The sequence below is a fragment of the Nerophis ophidion genome, linkage group LG08, assembly GCF_033978795.1.
Source record: "Nerophis ophidion isolate RoL-2023_Sa linkage group LG08, RoL_Noph_v1.0, whole genome shotgun sequence".
Lineage (NCBI taxonomy): Eukaryota > Metazoa > Chordata > Actinopteri > Syngnathiformes > Syngnathidae > Nerophis > Nerophis ophidion.
Window position 1 is genome coordinate 62,572,031 of NC_084618.1, and position 21,777 is coordinate 62,593,807.

Sequence of the window (21,777 nt, forward strand, 5' to 3'; positions counted from 1 at the left end):
ACCAAATTAATCGAGCTTTAATATTTTTGACTTAATAAATATAGGGTTTGTATGTTCTCTATATCCAACATTATGTAATATTCTAATTGATCTTTTTTGTAACACAGTTAACGAATGTAGCGCACATTTGCAGTTGTTTCCCCATATTTCTGCACAATAACTCAGATATGGTAACACTAGCGAGCAGTAGAGAATATAAAGTGATTTTTGGCCCAGGATGTATTTTGCTTTATTCATTATTGAAATGTTTTTTGCCACCTTATGTTGTATGTTTTGTATATGAGATTTCCAGTCCATTTTATCATCTATTAACACTCCCTATAATTACCCTGACTGCAGAGTCAGTATAACTATGATTGAGCACATGAGCATGCAAGATAATTATCTACCAAATCAAACATCTGTCATTTTGTCTTATGTTTGGGCTGTAAAACACATTTTCTTTCTCTGTATCATAAGTCTTCTTTGACAGGGCAGACCTAAAAAACATGTAGAATACCAGAAATAAGTGAGTCACAGACATCTCATCATTTTCACTATTCTCTTCTATTTGAAAGACTGCTAAAAATAGTGCTCAGTCATCAAGTTATGCTGTTAAACACCTGCAAGTTAATTGCAAACATCAGTATCTGTTGTCAGTTGGCTTTACTCTGTATTACTCTTGTGCAAGGCATGTATCAGGCTACCTCCAACAGGTTCTAAGGTCATTACCACAGCACCCACAGTCACTAGCCTTTGTTGTACACAGACAGCCAACATGAAGTAACCATGATGAGCTGGCACTGCATCATCCTGACTCACGAATATGGCAAGGAGTCGGGTCTCTTCGGGGTCCAACATCCTGCTCATTACCGATAACAGCAAACGTGCAATACAACATTCCTTAGCAACCAGGCACAATAGAGGTAAACACATTTTTGGATGCAAGTGAACCCGCAAGACGCAGCAGGGTTAATAATCCCTAGGTGCCAGACGGATAGAGTCACTTCTCAAGTTTTGTAAAGAAATCATCTGCCCCATTACAGTAATACACCTAAACATATATATATAACACAACTAAGACAGGTCATCAATATAGTCACAACAATACCATAGTCCTTTAAATTCATCCCCAGCATTAACATATCAGATGGAACACTTAAATGTAATTGTAATGATCTCCGCTGTCATCATCATCGGCGGTCACTCGTGGTCAAGTATGACTGTCCTCCTTCCTGGTCTTTGTGGGTCTTCAGGTGGGCGTGGAGGCCGATTCTGGACCCGATTATTCTGGGGCAATGTGGACAAGGGAATGTAGTGGTGGTGGGTTTGGGTTGGGCCTGTTTGATGGATGCTCTCTCCTTTCTTAGTCTGCGCTTGTCTTGTGCAGCATGGCGGAGGTCGTCATTATATTGCGCGGCACCCTCACGGACAAGGTTTCTCCACATCGTCCTGTCTGTTGCCTTGACTTCCCAAGACTTAAGGTCTATGCGACACTTTGTCAGGTTTGCCATGATGTTATCCTTAAATCTCTTCTTTTGACCTCCCGGGGCCCGTTTCCCTACAACAAGCTGGGAATAAAGGACTTGTTTTGGGAGGCGAGAGTCAGGCATGCGGACTACATGGCCAGTCCACCTGAGTTGGTTTCGGGCAATCGTGGCAGTGATGGTGGGCAAGCCAGCCTCTTCCAGGACGCTGGTGTTGGTGCGTCGGTCCTCCCAGCTGATCCTGAGGATTTTTCTGAGACATCTTTGATGGTAGGTCTCGAGTGCCTTTAAGTGCCTGCTGTAGGTGGTCCAGGCTTCTGACCCATACATAAGGGTCGGGAGCACGACTGCTTTGTAGACCAGGATTTTGGTCTTTGCTTGGAGGTCACGGTTCTCGAAGACTCGCTTCCTCAGTCTTGAGAAGGCCCCGCTGGCACAGCTGAGGCGGTGGTGAATTTCATCGTCAATGACAGCTTTAGATGACAGGAGGCTCCCGAGATATGGGAAGTGGTCCACATTTTCCAGTCGGATTTTTTTAATTGAGAGGTTTGGGGGCAGGTCAGGCGCACTACTGTTTGGTGGTGGTTGGTGGAGGATTTGGGTTTTCTTTATATTGATGGCAAGACCAAGCTGTTTGTATGCCTTTGCAAAAGCAGACTGAGTGCACTGCAGGTCTTCTTCTGAGAGGGCTACGAGGGCATTATCGTCTGCATACTGCAGCTCCATGATGGATATGGTGGTGGTTTGACCTTTAGCCCTGAAACGGTTGATGTTAAGGAGTTGACCGTCGGTTCGGTACATTATTTCGACTCCCTGGGGCAGATGTATGTTTGTGAGATGGAGGATAGCAGCAACAAAAATGGAGCATTAACATATCAGATGGAACACTTAAATGTAATTGTAATAATCTCCGCTGTAATATGCATGTGAACCACTTGCAGAAGAACAAACATCCCTTACTTAGAGAAATGCGGGATATCTTCGTTGAAGAACAACATGGTCCCTCCTGACACCTCACTACACTGGCATGCATTTGCAGGCAGTGGTTACAAAGCTGCAGTACTGGATTATAAAACCGCCAGATAAAACCTATTTTGACACATTTCAAAGCAGGTACTCAATTTCAAAGAATGTGGAGGGCAACAGTGCTGCTCCACATCATGGCACATAGCTAGAGGACGTGGGTGGTTTAACGCTGACTGTTAGGAAGCCAGCATATTGATGCAGAGGAGGAGGTAGAGGATGGAAGTGTTGGAGGATGAAGAGTGCAGCATCATTATGTCCAAAACGGCTAATGTAATTGTAAAAATAGCGACGTGAACCAATCTCAGTAAAATAGATATACAGATGGTGGTGCGTCGACAGAGCATGCACGCCACATTAAGAGTGCAAGCTTTAGGAAATGTCTCTGAATTGTGAAAGAGACTGTGAGAAGTCATTGAAGATGTTGAGAGATTGGCTGTGAAGTGGACATGAACAGGTGTTACACTGAGCTTCTGTCATTTGGTCTGTTCACTCTCACAATGTCTCAGCTGAATTAGTTTGGGGGTGTGTTCTTTCCCAGACTCAACAATTCTCCTTAGCTGTCCAACTCCTTTCAATATGACAATGTTTTCTTTATACAGCCTTGCTTCTCAGGCCTCTCTAGATTACATGTGCAAAGTTTGCATCTAAAAATAAATGGCATCCTAGAACATTAAATTACGAGTTTTGATATGGAAACCTATTCAGTTATGATCATACAACAACAAACTGGCAGGCAAGCATGTCCTTACCTTTAAACCGTCCTGTCATCTCTTTGCTACTTTGTGCATACAGACGTGAATAAAGACATATACCCTTCAGTGTTGGGCTAAACCAAGAAAGGAGTCTACACTATCCGTCCATCCATCCATCCATCCATTCTCTACCGCTTGTCCCTCTCGGGGTCACTGGGATTCTACACTAATTGTTCCTATACAACACATTATGTCATTTTCACAAGTCATAATCAGGACTCATCTTTTCAATCTCTTCTGGCCTTTCAAGTTTTATGGGGGTAATCACGAGAAAACGCAAACGCGACATAAGTGGACCAGTTTTCTTTTCCGATTCAGTTCATTATAATATATATCCTCTGAAAAGTGGTGTGACTCATTTGTCGCGCAGTAAATATTCAAACTGCAGCCCAGAAGACAAGTCTAGAACCACCAATCCTTCTCCAAAAAAACTAACACTACCACCCACATCATCCCACACTGGCTGCAAATAGGCATGATGAGTAACCTATTTCATATTATGGCTGTTGTTGCCATAGAGACCCATTTAAAAAAAGAGGCTGGTTGCAGTCTTTATTCAAATCCCTAAAGGAAGCTTACTTTTCCATCGATTTTAAACATTATATCCCGCCCTTTTACAGCATTTAGTACATAATGATGTCAACTTGGCCAGTATGTAACACGCAGATTATCTTTGTGTGTTGTTAGCTAATGATAACAATTTGGCTTACTAATGTTAGTCAACATTGAATGTGTATCCTATCGTAACAACAACGACTGCAAATTGTTAGTTGCTTTTCTAGGACTGCTTGAGTGTGTACGCACACGCTTCCTGCATGTGAGTGTGGACACAGTGGAGACAGTGGTGAATGACAAGCCTGAACACCAGACAAATGTATTGCGCCGACAAGAAATTTTTACTCCATGTAATTAGTAATTATAAAAAGTATAGACATTAAAAAAAAATTTCTGTTACACCACTAATGGCAATAAGCTATTCAGTTGTGTTCTTGTTAGCTAGTGATAAATGGTGCTCATGACTACCGGAAACCATATTACCAGGAATATTTGTGATTGCTCATTCTATTCGTCTCATCAAAATGTTGCTCTATTAATTATGTAACTAGTTTTAACGGTTTTAAACAAGTTGTGGAGGGGCGGAGCAGACAGGCCGACGGCGGGGCGGGACACGCTTTGGCCCTGCTCAAGATAGCGGCCAGGAGGCGGAGAACGCAGCAGAATGGAGAGACGCTGCAGCAATCAAAATCAGGTGCGTGACAAACACACCGGCTCACAATCTGCCTATCTCCTCTCAGTATACAAAAGGGGAGAAGGAGGAAAGATGGGAAGGAAGAGGTGGAGTGTCCGCAGCACAGCAGAAGCAACCGAACGAGACTGAACAGAGAATGAGCCCCAGAGGCAGAAAACGCCACCGGCAGCTGAAAAGCCGACCGAGAAGAGCAGCGGAGGAGGAGGAGGAGCTGAAAAGCGACCCGATCGACGCAGACAGCTTCTGATTTGAAAAAATAAAAGAGTCAAACCTGCTCGACACGATGTCCTTCCTAAATGGTCCATGCAACCCACACGGTGATGGCTGGAGACCTTTACAAATGGCGCCCAACGCAGATGGATCATCGGAGGCAGGGGGAGGACGACTTCCTCTGGACGCTCGTCGCGGCGTTCACCGAGCTGGCGGAAAGCGGCAGTGAGAGTTGACGGCTCTTGCAGGCACTGGCGGACCAAACGAGGGGGAGCGGTGAATGGCCCCCCAAAGACAAGACAGGCAGCGGTGGAGAGGAGGCGCCCCCTGCTGAGGAGACAAATGCACAGCCAGTGGAGCGTGCAGCTGAAGAGGTAGAAGAAATGTACATTGAAGAAGTTTACGTTGATGAAGTTTACGATAAAGAAGAATATGAAGAAGTTTATAATGAAGAAATATACGTTGAAGTATACATTGATGATGAAGTTTACGTTGAGGATGAAGTAAGTTGATGATGAAGATTACGATGATAAAATTTGTTAAAGAAGATGAAGAAGTTGAAAATGAAGAAAAAGAAATAGTCCAAGAAATTCAAAAACATGAAGAAGAAATACTTGAAGGAATTCAAGAAAATACTAAAGATGAAGAAGAAATACTTGAAGAAATTCAAGAAAAAAGTAAAGAAGAAGAAATAGTTGAAGAAGACAAAAAAGAAGAAGAAGAAGAAACAGTTGAAGAAATTCAAGAAAATTATGAAGATGAGAAAAGGGAGATGGGAAAAAGTGGTGGTGCTGGAAGAAAAAGAAGTGTAAGGAGAGGAGGAAGAAGAGGAGGAACAAGTCAAAGAGGATGAAGGAGTCAAGAAGGACAAAGAAGAAGACAAAGAGGAAAAAAAAGAAAATGTCAAAGAGGACGAAGAAGACAAAGAAAAGGTAAAAGCGGACAAAGAAGAGAAGATACGTGGCCGTGGTAGTTTTTTTCCCGCTCCTTCAAAAAAGGGAGGGGGGAGTAGGCTCAGCCAGACGGAAGCCCGGCTTGAGTTTGGCAATGGAGGACTGTGGAGAGGCGGAGCAGACGGGCCGATTGCGGGGAGGGACACCCTTTGGCCCTACTCAAGACGGCGGCCAGGAGGCGGAGAATGGAGCGGAACGGAGAGGCGGGGCGTGCCTGGAGCGACGTAGCAGCATTTGAAATCAGGTGCGTGACAAATACACCGTTTTACAATCTGCCTATCTCCTCTCAGTATATAAAATGGGAGAAGGAGGAAAGATGGGAAGGAAGAGATGGAGTGCCCGCAGCACAGCAGAAGCAACCGAACAAAACCAAACAGAGAATGAGCCCCAGAAGAAGACAACGCCACTGGCAGCTGAAAAGCCAACCGAGACAAGCAGTGGAGGAGGAGGAGCTGAAAAGAGACCCGACCGACGCAGACAGCTTCTTATTTGAAAAAATAAGAGTTAAACCTGCTCGACACGATGTCCTTCCTGAATGGTCCATGCAACCCACACGGTGACGGCTAGAGACGTTCACACAAGTATTGGTAGAAAATGGATGGATGAATTAGAATCCCCAGAATGAAAGATGGCTACCAAAACTCGGTTCCACAATGGTGCCGATGTAAACGATAGGAATTACCTTAACCAGACCAAAACAGAGTAGTTTTCAGTGCTAAATTAATGCGGATGATGTCACCTGCATCAAGTGTTTTGAAGGTGATATTGCGCAAGTTACATCTGGTATGTAATCCCAAGAGAGGCACACAGAGTCTGATGCTCTTTTAAGACGTTATTGCTGATGTAAATACACCAACAGGCTGACATTTAAAGGCTGTTCTGTGAAGTTTCAGAAAGTGTAGGGTGGTTTCCTAAAATATGTAAAAGAGACTAATCACAAATTTAACCCTGATTAAGAAGTAATTTAAATGTAGATGATTGAGAAGCCTTTTGTCCGCCATTGTGTATTGCTGCACCATGTTGGGGACATTCAGGAGTGCAGTTGCCTGTGGATTCATTTCAATATCGGCCTATACTTAATTGATGCATTTTTTGTGGGTTACTTCTTTGGGGGAGGGGGGGGGGTTAACATTTGACATGTGATAATTTTAACATTGTTGGTTGTAAATGTAAAAAAAAGTTTAAAAGTGCCTTTAGTAAGCCCTACTGGGAACAACATTTCCGGTCAGTCAAGTGTCCCTACTTGTCTCTGACAGCAAGGGGCTTCACTTTTTTCCGCACATGCTATTGATCTGCATTTTTCCAATTCAATATGTATTTCACCAAATGCAACCACAACATTAACAGAGTGTGACAGAAAGACAAGTATTAGCAACACTTGCATAGCTACGTGAGCTACAATTTAAACATTGCAGTCACATTTTAAAAGCAAGATCGAAACAGACTGATTCGGATTACACCACCTCTAACCTGCTCGCGAACAGGCAAAGGGGACGTTTATAATTTTCTTCATGATGTCTCAGACCAATTGCGCAAAAGTAAAGCAAATTAGTGTGGGAGATAATAGGTTTCATGATTGGCGCTCATGAGCACACATATTACGGTTAAAATATCGTTAGTTGCTAATTTAATTGTGTGTGTCAATGCGCTCCCTGTGTGTACGTGTAGAGAAGACAGAAGTGAGTGACAAGACTGAACGCCAGACCATTTACTCAGATTGACAATTTTTATTCAATAAAATTAGTAAATTGTTAAAAAAAAAAGAATAAAAAATAAAATAAAAATAGCCCCTTTAAATATTTTCTTGGTCTTTGCTACGTTAATTATTTTAAACAACACTGGGCTCAAATTCTAAGGCTACACTTTTTTTTTCTGCCCCCAAAACATTTTGATTGCAAAACGCTGGGATGAACAGGTGGTTGGCTAGGAAGGTCACTGAGCTTAGGTGAAAGGTTGAAGGTCGTCCAATACACATTCCACAACTTCAAACGATATACTAATGCAGCTGCTCCCCCTACAGTCGGTTATGAGACAGCAGTATCGGGCTTTCAATTGAGACGCCTGGGAAATGCCATAACCAATAAAAACTGTCCCAAAAGCCATATAAAGAGCACATTACATTTAGGTAATAAGGACAATCGCACCCATTACACCGATCATTTCATAGTGCATGTTGTCAATAGATGCATTTCACTTTCCTAATCGTTACCTGCTGGTGTCCCTCCAGCAGCCCCACCATCACACGCAGACACCTACCCGTATAGGCCACTGTTTTATTAGGGTCTTTCAGAGAGCTGCTCACCCCTCACCCCAACACTTTAAATACAACCTTTTGTCAGTGTCCTGGTCTACTTTTTAGAATAAACTAAGCGGAGGCTTTGTAGGGAGAGAAGTTGCACAACACCACTGGTTGCTTTCTCCAGCACAAATGGTTTATTGGACACAGCAAAATAGTCTGAAAGACGGATGTACAAGAGGCTGGCAGACACAGAGAGAGAGAGAGAGAGAGAGAGAGAGAGAGAGAGAGAGAGAGAGAGAGAGAGAGAGAGAAGACAACGATGGGAAAGTGAACTAGGGGGAATAATAGGATAAGCAAAGGTGACGGCCATGTCAGCTAAAGTTGTGGACACTGGCTTTAGCCATAGTCTTATGGAGCTAGCATGTCACTGTATGATGAAGGGCTAGAGGGGAAAAAATAAAATGAAAAGCAGCACAAACACTCTGGGAGAACTCAAATGTAAGAGCATCAATCCATGTTTGTATCAGCTGCTTTTTTAATTATGTCAACGCAAATAAAAACTATTTCTGAGAATTAGTATTATTTAATGGTGAATAGGTTATATTTTTATCGTGCTTTTCTAGATTCAAGGTACTTAAGCACTTTCGGCACCATTTCCACCTTCACACACACATTCACACACTGATGGCGGGAGCTGCCATGCAAGGCCCTAACCAGCACCCATCAGGAACCTTCATGTTGCTGGCACGGCCACTCTACCAACCGAGTCACACCGCCGTGGCATGTGAATTGTATCTCTGCATCGTCTTTATCATGGAGAGGCTTAGCTACACAAAGATGTTTATTTGGGAATTTTTTGATGTGGGCCTTTCATTACTAACCTTGGTTGAAAGTCAGTTATAGCAGAGTTACAGTCAAGCCTGTTAATTACAAACCCTATGGTCGACTGTTCCCATGTTTTGGTGGCCTTGTGCAATACGAACAGTGACCCCACAGTAATCCATGTATGTTTACATTCCAGCAGATTGGTTACTATAGGATTCATGAGGAAGGAAGGACAAGGGCTAAAGAAGACTCACACACCATCCCCTCAATACAGCTAACAGATGCTTCACCCACAGGACCCACACAATAAGTTTTACTTTAAGTGTCCCTAATTTAGTGGGTCTCGGTGGTCGGTCTACACTACAGGTAATTCCCTGCACAGAATGCCATGAGCAAACTATACCCAATTGTTCATCTTTGCCAAACATTCTCATCAATGGCAATATAAGATAAAAGCCCATCAGAGGAGCCCTCAATCTTACACACCACACGGGTACAGAGGGAAGAGGGTCTATGCAATGTTTAAGCATACCACGGGGCTTACAACTCTGAATGTAAACACTAGAGAGGGTTGCATAGGCTTGTGTCTGCAAGATTGGTGGCAGAGAGAGCAAAATGGCATGTCTCAAATTAACAAAGAATGCACAAAATGGGAAAAGGAAGTTTCTAAAAACTTTGTTCTTGGACAGTGCTAGAGGGCAGAAGACCAGTATTTGAATTCAAGTAAACACAGGAAATTAATTGAGCGCACGTGAAATGCAAAGATCCTCAAGAGCTAAAAACGCCATGAGAGAGACTCAGTCTACACCAGGGGCGCTCACACTTTTTCTGCAGGTGAGCTACTTTTCAATTGACCAAGTCAAGGAGATCTACCTCATTCCTATTTATAATTTATATTCATTTATTTATGAAAGAGACATTTTTGTTAACAAGTTAATGGTGTTTAATGATAATACAAGCATGTTTAACACACATAGATTCCTTTCTTTCATGAAGACAAGAATATAAGTTGGGGTATTTGATTCTGATGACTTGCATTGATTGGAATTAGACAGTGGTGCTAAAAACGTCCGCATTTTCAAATGGAGGGGAAAAAAAAGTCCTCCTTTCTGTCCAATACCACATGAAAGTGGTTGGATTTGGCATCTCATTTGTCCAACTTGCATACTCATTTTTAAACACTTTGTTATAAGAGTAGCATATGTGTGTGGCCCTTTAATGTCTGGCAGCAGGTGAGTGACGTCAGTGAGTGTGCGGGTGGGCAAGCAAGTGAGAAAGCGGTCGCTCAGGGCGGGGGAGAAATACATTGGCATCAAACTCCGTAGCTTGCTAGCTTGTGCACGCTAGCTTTCTGAGACTCTTATTTTGTTAGCACAGGCAGGATGAAACAGGTCTTTTATGGTGAAGACAGGAACTGTGCAGTCGGTCTTTAGAGTTTTGACAGTAGGTACGGAGTCTCTAGAAATAAAATGTGTTTCTCTGCGTCCGCCCTGTTAGTGATTTTTTTCTTAAATATGAGCTCACAGCAGCCAGCGTCATCTCACAAGATCCTCGGGTGCCGAGAATGTCAAACAACTGACGAAAGTGAAGTCTTGGTATGATTGATGATTGCTCATTTTTATGTATATTTTTTAATGCCTGGCTTGAGATCGACTGACACACCCTCCGAGATAGACCAGTCGATCGCGATCGACGTAATGCCCACCTCTGGTCTACACTAACTACTGTATATATTTTCAAGGGCAGATGTGATCAATTGATATTCATGTGAGCGTAAACTAGACTAAAAGATGGTCATTGGTAGGTTTGCAGTGCATAAGAAATGTAGTGTGGTATGGACAAGCAGCTATTGGAGTGTGGGTGTCGATTATTTTCACTGAATGGCGCAGCAGTAGAGAGTTCTTAACACCTAACTGACAGTCCTCAGCACTACATACCCCTTTATGTACCTAGTATTAATACAACTTAAAAGGGGTTGAATGGTTTAATTAGTAAAATATGTTGACTAAAGATGCTAACTTATTTAGTACTTTAGCCTGCCTGAACTTGAAAAAAAGATCGTAGAGGATGCTTATCAACTTGACTCTAGTAGGTTTTCTTGTGTCTATACTGCACATTTAATTTACTGGAGCTCGTCAAGTTAGGTGGACAACCTTAAATCAAACAGAAGTAAAATCTAATTACCACCTAATCTAAACAATGTCAAATCCTATTGTATCATCCTGAAAAAAGCATCCTTTGCAGTGGATATTTGTTTGGTATATTTCTTTAGTAGGAGGTGGAAATTTCGGGACAAAAAACCTTATGCAAAACACAAATGTCCACTGCAGAAAACACTTTTTTAGACAATACATTAACATTCTGTTAGTAAGTATAGCATATCTTCCAGTGGTGTGTTACTGATTAGTGGTGGCGAGCAGTGGTTAACACGATACACAAAAATCTAAGATATGACAATGAGCTAATAGATTACCGTGGTCCCTTTCCACACAGTGCACATCAACAACTGCGGCTTCACAACATCAATTCGTTTTTAAAGCAGATTACACATATTTCTGGCAATAATCAAGTGTAAAATTATGTCCTATTTATGCTTTATATGTATTACAGATCATTTGTCCATTTCTTTATTATTATGGTTTTGGCGATTGTTAAAATGGGACTTCAGTTTACAGGTTAAAGGTGACAATAACACCGCAACATATTGGCATCATCTTCATTGCGACAATCAAGTTTACCAACATTAGGCATCACAACTTCTTGATGCATTTCATCTTCGACTCCTGCCTCATCAATAAATGGGTTGTACTTGTATAGCGCTTTTCTACCTTCAAGGTACTCAAAGCGCTTTGACACTACTTCCACATTTACCCATTCACACACACATTCACACACTGATGGAGGGAGCTGCCATGCAAGGCGCCAACCAGAACCCATCAGGAGCAAGGGTGAAGTGTCTTGCTCAGGACACAACGGACGTGACGAGGTTGGTTCTAGGCCGGATTTGAACCAGTGACCCTCGGGTTGCGCACGGCCACTCTCCCCACTGACACATCTCCACCTTGGAGAGCAAAAGCGGGACGCAGCAGGACTCGATGGGACGCAGCGTACCACTTAATGCTAAAGAGACAGCTATCAGCAGCTGCCCAGGCAGCGTTGAGTAGAGATGAACTGTTGATTCAAAGAAGCACTTCATCTTCAACATCCGTAACAGTTCCACACAACATTTGTGAGCCATGTGAGCAATGTGGAATGGCAAAGCAGGACATGCAATCCTAACAACACAGCTAATAATCTTGGGCATCTTAGCTGCAACTGTCAAGTTGACCCCATTTTTTTCCAGAACAACACACAGCCATGGCTTCAGCTCATCTATGCCTAGTTCTAACTTGACAAAGTATTTCCACATTGTGGCCGTGTTGTAGTGGCCCGGGCAAGGACCATTGCAATGACGCTTTGAGGATCTTCCAGGTTACAAGTGAAAAGGTGAGTATATAGGTGTTATATCATGTTTAGAGGGCTCTAATACTGTTAAAAAAAACTTAAGGCGTAAAAACAATTATAATTTAATTATAAAAATATTAATGATATAATCCTACCTCACATAAAATCATTTACCACAGTCAGGTCTGAAACCAGATAGCCGCGATGAACCAGCTGTAAATTGATTAATTTTCTAAAATAATTTAATTATTGAGAGATGCTTCTGTTTGTCAAAGAAGCATATGCACCCTACTGGATTTTTGGTACGTCTGTACTTGTATTGCATCAACAAAGTAAACAAAGTCTTGTTAATAGAAAGCAGCACTACAACTTGACTTCCAGTCATTTAAAGACTGAGATTTCTGAACCCTTACAACATCTGTTCCTGACATGGCCTGGCAGTCTAGCGCCCTTGAACACAGGTGCATGCACACATGAAACACCTGCAGGTCAGCACAAAATATTATTCCCTCACACCTGAGTCTCGGAGCCAGAGTAAAATCCCCTTTCATTAATCAATGTGAATATTACAACTGAAATGCACTTACCTGCGTTTATATAAACTAGTTTACTCCTGGATTGCTGCATACAAAAGTGGTGAACATGATACAAAACATTCACCCCCTACCTCGTTGCCTGCGCGGTTTTTTGACTGACATATACACCATAAGGTGGCACTTTTATCAAACCCCTTACATTTGACAAAAAAGTGAGTGTAACTTTACATTTCTCAGATAGCTCAGATTACTCCACAAAACACCCAATGTAAATTTAGGGTATTTAGGCAAATCACCAAATTTGGTACACACGTTAAGAGGATTAACATGAACATATTTGTGAAATTTGAGAAAAATGAGTTAAACAACATGAGTACCTCAAGCAAAACAGCTTTGCAGGAGCACAGGCAGGACAACTAATTGCCCATAAGTCAGTGACCATGTTTCTAAATATTAAACAAATTTGAGAGTATCTGCATTACATGTATGCTAGCAACTTTTCCAGCCCATAACTCAAAGGAGACTATAATTTACCGTTGTGATAAAATAAATTAGGATAGCCCAGAGTTTTTGTGTCAACTTAATTTGCACAACCTTGCATTTCTGAGCTTCCTGTAAAAGTCTGTCACTGCACAACTTACAAGCTCTGCATGGTGCCCATAAACTAATGATGATTTCACTGTGTTCCACTTTGTGTGTCTTAAGTCAAGAGTAAGGACATAAAAAATTATTTTCCAGAAAAAAATTTAACTCTGTCCCCTGTTGTCTATGCCATGAACAATTGTTGCTGGAACAAGTGACAAAACATGTTGCCCTTGGCAACACACTCTCTGAAATAACTGCACGAGTTGCCCTTGGAAACCAGCTTTTACATTCTAGTACAGGAGACTTTGAGTTGCCTCCCTGTCATTCACTGTAAGTAAATGCACTTTAGTCCCACATTTGCACTCACAAACTTCTGTAAAATACATGAGACGCAACCCTATTCACCATGCCAAAACCTGTTAAAGCTGCAGCGACACATTAGTCCTGCATGACAGCCCATGTCTTTTGCACACCAACATGTCAGCTATTCATCTCCTCCCCCTTCACTTTGTAACATAATTCATTTTCCCTCCTATTCATCCATTTAAATGTGCTTCCAACAATTAACTAAAAAATTGTGCATCACAGGTGGGGAACTCCCTAGTTGATGGCTCAGAACTGTGCCATCCAAGGCCTTTGCAAAACTATTCTATACCCTCCATACAGCAGGGCCACATCCTGCAGGTTGGTACCACAGCCCATCTGGGTTTGGTTAAAAGTCAAGACACAAACCCATAAAAAAAAAGAGCCAATAGGAAAACGGAGGGGCAGCACCTCAACTACAAGACTAACATTCTCTCAGTTGTGATGTGGTGTGGCGCAACATAGAACTGAGGGAAAGATAAGAGGTCTTTAAAATCACGAAACAACTTTTTCCGAGCAAAGCCAAGTGACATAGCAAATGAAACAATAAGCAAACTGTTGTGTAGATTTACCCTTCAAATAGAATTACAGATTTTTGGTCTGTAGGTTATACATACATGTTTGCTAAAGAGCCATGGATGGGAAGATATTTCAAAACACATGATTATTCTGATGTTCTTTTTAAGACAAACAAGGATCTATATTTAGTGTCACTTGATATCTCCAGTGTTAACCTTCCCTTTTGATCCTTCGTTCAGTAAGAAGATTAAAAGACGATGATTGACATGCAGCAAACAATGAACAGAGCACAAGGGTGAGTGCTTTTTCTTCTATTCATGAGTCATCCTTCACTAGTGCCTCTCGATTAATCGGCCTTGAGTCTGAAGAGGACATTGTGCAGTATTTCTCGCAATACTTCTGATGTAGCATCTTACTGGGGAAATGTCTACCCTGTCTTATGCACAATAACCTCGCCACTCAACATTAGGCCTTTGTTCACAATATTCCTGAAAGGTCCAAAATATAACCCATTCTGTATCTAGAGTATTATATACAGCAAGCATACTCTTCTGCCAGAAAATGCCACATGTAGAAAGAAAGGGTCAAATAAAGGATGTGCTGATGTTTCACAATAACACAGCCCCATGGCTGAAAAAGAGCTGCTTCTGGGTCAGTCACTGCTCAGTCACATGACTCACTGCAGCCAGAACCAAACAGCACAGTGAAAGGTGACTTACAAAAACGGGAGCTATTAGATACTAAACTTCAACTATCACCAGCAAAGAAGACATCCATATTACTGGCATTTAAGTGTTTTTTCCAGTTATTCTTTGTAAAAACTAAAGAAATTATGAGGGTCTTGCACAATATTTGGACAAGCTGCTAAACAAACAGAAAAGAGCTTGGCACATGACTCCGCATCAACATCATGTAGGGTGTCAATGCATTCCTTTTGACAACACTACACTAGTATGGATGTTAAAAACATTCACAAAGTACTAGGGTGTAAGCATTAAGCATGTCTCAACTCATTTACAGTAATGAAAAATAGTGTAATTACGTGACAAGCAACAGAAGCAAATTCTTCCATTCAAATGTTTGTTAGCATTTGGGGTGTAGTGGTACATGTCTGCATACAGTAGTAACTTGGCTACCAAGTTTAATTGGTTCTATGACAAAGCTCATAGCCCAAAATACTCGTATCTCAAATCAAAGTGCCCCATTGAAATGACTTTAAATGTTATTGCAAAAAAGTAGAAAAAAGGGTTGACAAGTTATATGCTTAATTGAGTTTCATTGTATCCATTACATCATATCCAACTGTATTTAAAATCCGCAAAGTATGTGAAAATACAAACTAAACATCACAAAATGCCACAAATTCAGTCGGCCTTTTTGAATGTTACGCTCTGAATATCTTTGGCAAATTCCGTAGATTCTAAGTCACTGGAGGAACGCTTCTGCACTCTGACCATAATAATATCAGATCAGTCGTACTGGAAAGACGCAAACATTTGAAAGATGTGCTGTTTATCATTCACAATTTTTATATAAGACAAAAACACATATGCTTGGCATTTTTTTTTTAATGCATTTGAAATCGTAAATAAAATAACGTATTTTTCGGACTATAAGTCGCAGTTTTTTTCATAGTTTGGCCGGGGGTGCGACATATACTCCGGAGCAACTTGTGTGTGAAATTTTTAACACATTACCGTAAAATATCAAATAATATTATTTATCTCATTCGCGGAAGAGACAAAGAAAATGTCAACAACCGTCACACACACGTCAGCAATCGTCACATTTCACGTCAACCAACAAGAATTTGGCGGGGGAGGGTCATAGCAAAAGTGCATTGTGGGTCATGGAATGCTAACTGGTATATGCTACTGCCGTAGATATTAAAATGGATCATTTCATCGTTGGCGGTAACTTATAAAAACTGAGGAGGGCTGAACAAAAATTGGACCGAAAAGGAAATCATGTACTGCACATTACAAGCTGGACGTAGTGAATTATGCAGCAGAAAACGACAAGAGGAAGCGGCGCATATCTTTGTTGGAAGAATTGTTTAGAAGAGACATCAAGGAAGAATATTTCATCGGATTTATCGATTAGGAGTGACAGATTGTTTGGTAAACGTATAGCATGTTCTATATGTTATAGTTATTTGAATGACTCTTACCATAATATGTTACGTTAACATACCAGGCACCTTCTCAGTTGGTTATTTATGCGTCATATAACTTATACTTATTCAGCCTGTTGTTCACGATACTTTATTTTAAATTTCCTTTCAAATGTCTATTCTTGGTGTTGGATTTTATCAAAGAAATTTCCCCCAAAAATGTGACTTATACTCCAGTGTGACATATATGTTTTTTCCATTCTTTATTATGCATTTTCGGCCGGTGCGACGTATACTCTGGAGTGATTTATAATCCGAAAAATACGGTAGCTAACAATTTAGTTAACAGATCTAGGGTCCTCTATTTTGCCCATTACACCCTCTAAAAAATCCAGTAATGGCCAAAAATATTCCATTTACATTTTGTGACCTGAAAATGAACCAAATATGAGTTATATTGTTATTAGAAGCGCTAACGTAGACAGCCTATTTCAGCGGTGCATTGAAAGCAGTGAACTAATGCTAGCTTATGCTGCTATTGCTGACACACTGAGCTGCCGGCTGCCTCTGCTTCCCCGAGATGGCAAAAAAGACACAAAAAGACGATTGTTCCGGCAACTGTTTTGTAACCCTTTGTTAGGATTGTGATTGATTCTTCATTTAATCGGAAATATTTGAGCGTCCCGTCGGTCGGCCTTCCAGCCAGAGGTGAAGTTGTACAGTGTTTGCTTTATGATGGTTTGTTATAGTTAGGTTGTATGTTTCGCACCAAGCAAAGTTGCTGATGCTAGCGTTTCAATGAAGCTATACTCATTTAGCACTCCGCTTCGAAAACGTCTTGTTCATCCTCTGTGTTCGGCTCAAAAACATAAGGCTCTGGAACATACTTTTTTCCAAAGTAATCGTTGTTGGCTCTCAAAATCTGCTTGATTAACATTGTTGTTGATTGGGAAGGGATCTGTGGCTGCTAGGCTTGCTCATTAACTCTCAAAATGGCTGTTATTCAGTGTCATGAATCAGATATATATGATAACAGCGTCAATATAGAGGCAACTTGTTTTTCCCCTCTACTGGTACATTTTTTCCAAGAAAAGCAAAGCACTAACAAATATTGTATCACAAATAATAGAATACACTACCAACAACTACAGTCGTTTTATTAACTTGTAACGATGTACAGGATTTAACTCAGAGCAGGGACTTCTACAACATAATCTTCAAGCTGCTTTTCCAACATACACATCCATCAGCAGATTTATTTCTCTAATTCTACTCAACACCGTCTATCACACTCACTTTCTTCAACCCCTGGTTGAAACAACAGTTATGTATTGCTAGCGAGAGGTGTCTTCAACTATGGATTTGACTGACTCGTTCGACGTTTGCAACGATCAGTCAAGTCCAGGGGAGGGAGGAATTAACAGAATGTGATGATATAAAGTACTGTATATCCGGACAGCTCACTAGGTCTTTAGTAATGTCACATGGATGCAGATAAATATGGTCGCTTTAAGTTAATTATTCCAAAAGGTTATAAAAAGATAGTCGTTCATTAAAGTGAACAAAACAGATCTCATTTGTAACATCCATCCATCCATCCATTTTCTACCGCTTATTCCCTTTCGGGGTCACGGGGGGCGCTGGCGCCTATCTCAGCTACAATCGGGCGGAAGGCGGGGTACACCCTGGACAAGTCGCCACCTCATCGCAGGGCCAACACAGATAGACAGACAACATTCACACTCACATTCACACACTAGGGCCAATTTAGTGTTGCCAATCAACCTATCCCCAGGTGCATGTCTTTGGAGGTGGGAGGAAGCCGGAGTACCCGGAGGGAACCCACGCATTCACGGGGAGAACATGCAAACTCCACACAGAAAGATCCCGAGCCTGGATTTGATCCCAGGACTGCAGGACCTTCGTATTGTGAGGCAGACGCACTAACCCCTCTGCCACCGTGAAGCTCATTTGTAACATTTTCCACTTAAAAAAAGGCTAAACCACTCTGATAAACAAACACGGTAGAGATTGTCTGGTGTGGTTAAATCCTCGCATCTGGCGCAGTATTACACTTGACTAAATAGAGTAAGTCGAAGTATTAAAAGTTTCCGTGCATGAAGCAGTGGAAGGATCATTACCTTTGCCAGAGAAGAGCTATACCTATGGATCAATGTGGGCACCGTTTCCAGCGAGTCCCACCAGTGTCAACGGCGGGATTCGGCCGACCAGACGCGCACAGCGCCGTGTCGGACTGCAGCGTGTCCCACATGTAGAAACATCCTACAAACTATTCCTAAAATATTCTTTGTTCGCAGACAAATAGATTTTATACAAGAAATGTGCAGGCCAAAACATGGCTACCTGAAAGCAGCAACCACACTCAGGAAGGCTTAAGTGACAGTCGAAACTGTAGGCAGGTAAACATTTTACTCTTGAAAACCTATTTGTCTGTACACAAAAATATTTTGATATTTAAAGAAGACAATGAACACAATCTATCCATACTCCCAACACACTTGCTGTATGCGGGCAATAACTAGCAGGTCCTCAACTTGCCTCTCTCCCATGGGGGGAGGTTTAATGTCTGACGATTTGACTGCAAGATTGATTGCTGAATCTGACTGTTTCAAATCGAATTGTCGACTATTTAAAGTCAGTTCTATTGTTAGCTATTAAATAAATAAATGAATAAATACATGGATTAGATTTTGTATCGCGCTTTTCTATTAGATACTCAAGGCGCTCACAGAGAAGTGGGAACCCATCATTCATTCACACCCGGTGGTTGTAAGCTGCATTTGTAGCCACAGCTGCCCTGGGGTAGACTGACGGAAGCGTGGCTGCCAGTTTGCACCTACGGCCCCTCCGATCACCACCTATCATTCATTCATCATTCATTCACCAGTGTGAGCGGCACCGGGGGCAAGGGTGAAGTGTCCTGCCCAAGGACACAACGGCAGCGATTTGGATGTCAAGACGCGGGGAGCGAACCTGCAACCCTCACGCTTCTGGCACGGCCGCTCTACCCACTACGCCATACCACCCATATTGCTAGCTGTTAGCTAACGCTAGCTATTAGCTAATTCTAGCGAATCAGACACTGGGATGATTTGGTCGGCTCTCACCGGGTTTACAGTCGCTACATCAACACATCGATGGGGTGGCGCGTAACCCGAATTGTTGCTCGCAACCTCAGGCATAACAATTACCCGAGAGACAAGACTTAAATATACTGTAATTGGATTGTTCATTACGATGCAGAGCCGTGCGAAACTTCCCACACGGAACACATTGCAGAAAGGACAAGAAGGGTTACTGCCTTGTGTTATTGCCACATGTCTACTCTGTTAACAATAACAATGCAGCCCAGCCTGTGGCTAGTGAGAGTCATGGCTAGTGATAGTGCCAAAGAGAAGCCAGAGTTGGAAAACCCTCTTTCATTTTAAAAGTCCCCTGTTTTGAAAACATTTAACCTTCCTGGTGAAGTGCATAAAAGGTAGCTGTCACTGTACTGACAAAATAAATCTTATCGTAACTATTAATCTAAAGCAAGTACCATATGGTTATTACATACGGTAATTTCTTAAAAATAGTGTACTTTGTGTGTACTGGTATTTAGCTGAAATGCAAGCTCTGTGCTTCAGTTTCAAACGAACCCTCTTCGAGGAGTCTCTGGGGTCAGACACTTCCCTTCCATTGTTTGATAAAGTGCTTTTTTTAATTCGCAGCAAGTTGAAAAGAAACAAAGACGACACCATTACGTTTGGTGATAAAAGATTTGGAGCATAAAAATGCGTTTTAGGGAACGGTCAAACAATTACATTCTAGTTCACTTTTATGAACTGGAAAAGCTGTTTCACTTACCATTTCATCCAAAGCATAACGAAGTATGCCATGTTCATACAGAATGAAGAACCTTCTCTGCCATTTCTGCATGTAAAAGAGAAAGTTGCATGCATTAGAACATTGACAGAACAATATCAAGCTTAATATATATTTTTAAAAATCATAACGGTGATACATAAAGACGTCAGTGTCAAACTTGTCAAATAAACCCATACAAATGATTTTAAAAAAAAAGTGTACAACATGTACTAAGGAGGCAGGCAACTAATGAAGGTAAAGAATATCCCTAATGAAAGTCAGGTTGACTCTTTAGGAGTGACATGGCCCATAATTGTGTCGCAGACTCGTCCCACATCTGCTACACTGTCCAAAATTTTGAGTGTTTTGGAATAAACAATGTGCGACTGGCACACAACTGCTGAAAGTGTGAATGTTTTTTGGCAGCACAACTATATTTGTCGCTCCCTGCCCTTCCAGCCGCATTTTGCTCTTGTCGACTTTGTCTTTCCTGACATGAAAGTCAAGGACGTCTTCGGACACAACGATGGAATGGGAGCCGCTGAACAGAACTTTCAACGAGCATTATTTTTCTGGCTGTCAGGAATTTCGGGACACACAACTGCAGAGAAGTGAAGCAACATTTGACATTGAGTAGGGCGTTTGTACCTTGTCTTTAAAAGCCTTTTTAAAAATATATTATTCAATAACTGACAAGTTTAGAAAGTCGGGACCATTGCACTCTTGTGCACACACTCATGCAAAGAGTCAATACACACGCAAGCCAACACGCAAGACAACCTTTGGTAAACATTTGCCATATATTGGCAAGAGAACTATTGGAAAACGTTTTTGTATGAAGCACATCACGTTTTCAAGCAAGCTGAGCAGCGTTTTCTTCATTCATCAATGTACATGAAAAAATGTCTTTAGGCAGAAAAATGTATTATTTTCCAGATGATGCAAGTCACTGGCAGATAGTGCCAACAATTTACCAACATGATCCTGATCTTTAAATGGCCTGAAAAGCTCTGCATAATGTACATTGTGGGGGTGAAACAGTCAATGTATTTTTAATCAAATTTTTTAGTATGAACATTCGGTCGTGTACAGGAGCATACAGACTTCTCACCCGGAACGCATTGAGTGACTGACAGAACGCGTAACTTCCTTGTGGTATACTCTACCTCTGCATACAGTACAAATAACGTGTGGGTTGGAGACATGGCTGGCGATAGCCCCAAGGAGAAGCCAAAGCTATAAAGACCTGTTTCTGTCATTACCATTGCACCCATCACTGGCCATGTGTACATGGACAACATTTATTTAATCTGATCATTCGGATTAGAACATGGACCCTGAAAAAAAATTCTGATTAAGACCTGCATCACACCCAACCATTAAATCAGAATACTTCTTCACTTTAACGTGTGCAGAACATAAACGGAAAAGTGTTTTATTGTTTGTGCTACAGCGCCATCTTTTGGACGGGTTTGCTCATTGCAGGAGCACTAGACTTCTACTGTAAACAAACGTGGCTTTGTATATTTCTGCTTGTCCGACGTTATCACAGTATTATTTTTTTCCTTCTGTTCACTACTTTTGTTTTACCTCTCTTTTTGAAATGTAGCTGTTCTGTGCCATGTATGTT

The 21,777-nt window shown here is 41.5% G+C and overlaps 1 protein-coding gene across 8 annotated transcripts in view; it reads right to left on the reverse strand.

The window, feature by feature from the left end:
• si:ch73-103b11.2 (myosin phosphatase Rho-interacting protein) overlaps positions 1-21,777 on the reverse strand; it is a 74,464-nt gene that overhangs the window by 33,495 nt on the left and 19,192 nt on the right. For all 8 annotated transcript variants that reach the window (XR_009807897.1, XR_009807898.1, XM_061909291.1 and 5 more), the window contains exon 3: positions 20,148-20,213. Coding sequence is in view for 6 of the 8 variants with exons in the window: in XM_061909291.1 (XP_061765275.1) it covers positions 20,148-20,213 (66 nt within the window). In the remaining 2 variants the exon portion in view is untranslated. The remainder of the gene's footprint in view (positions 1-20,147; positions 20,214-21,777) is intronic.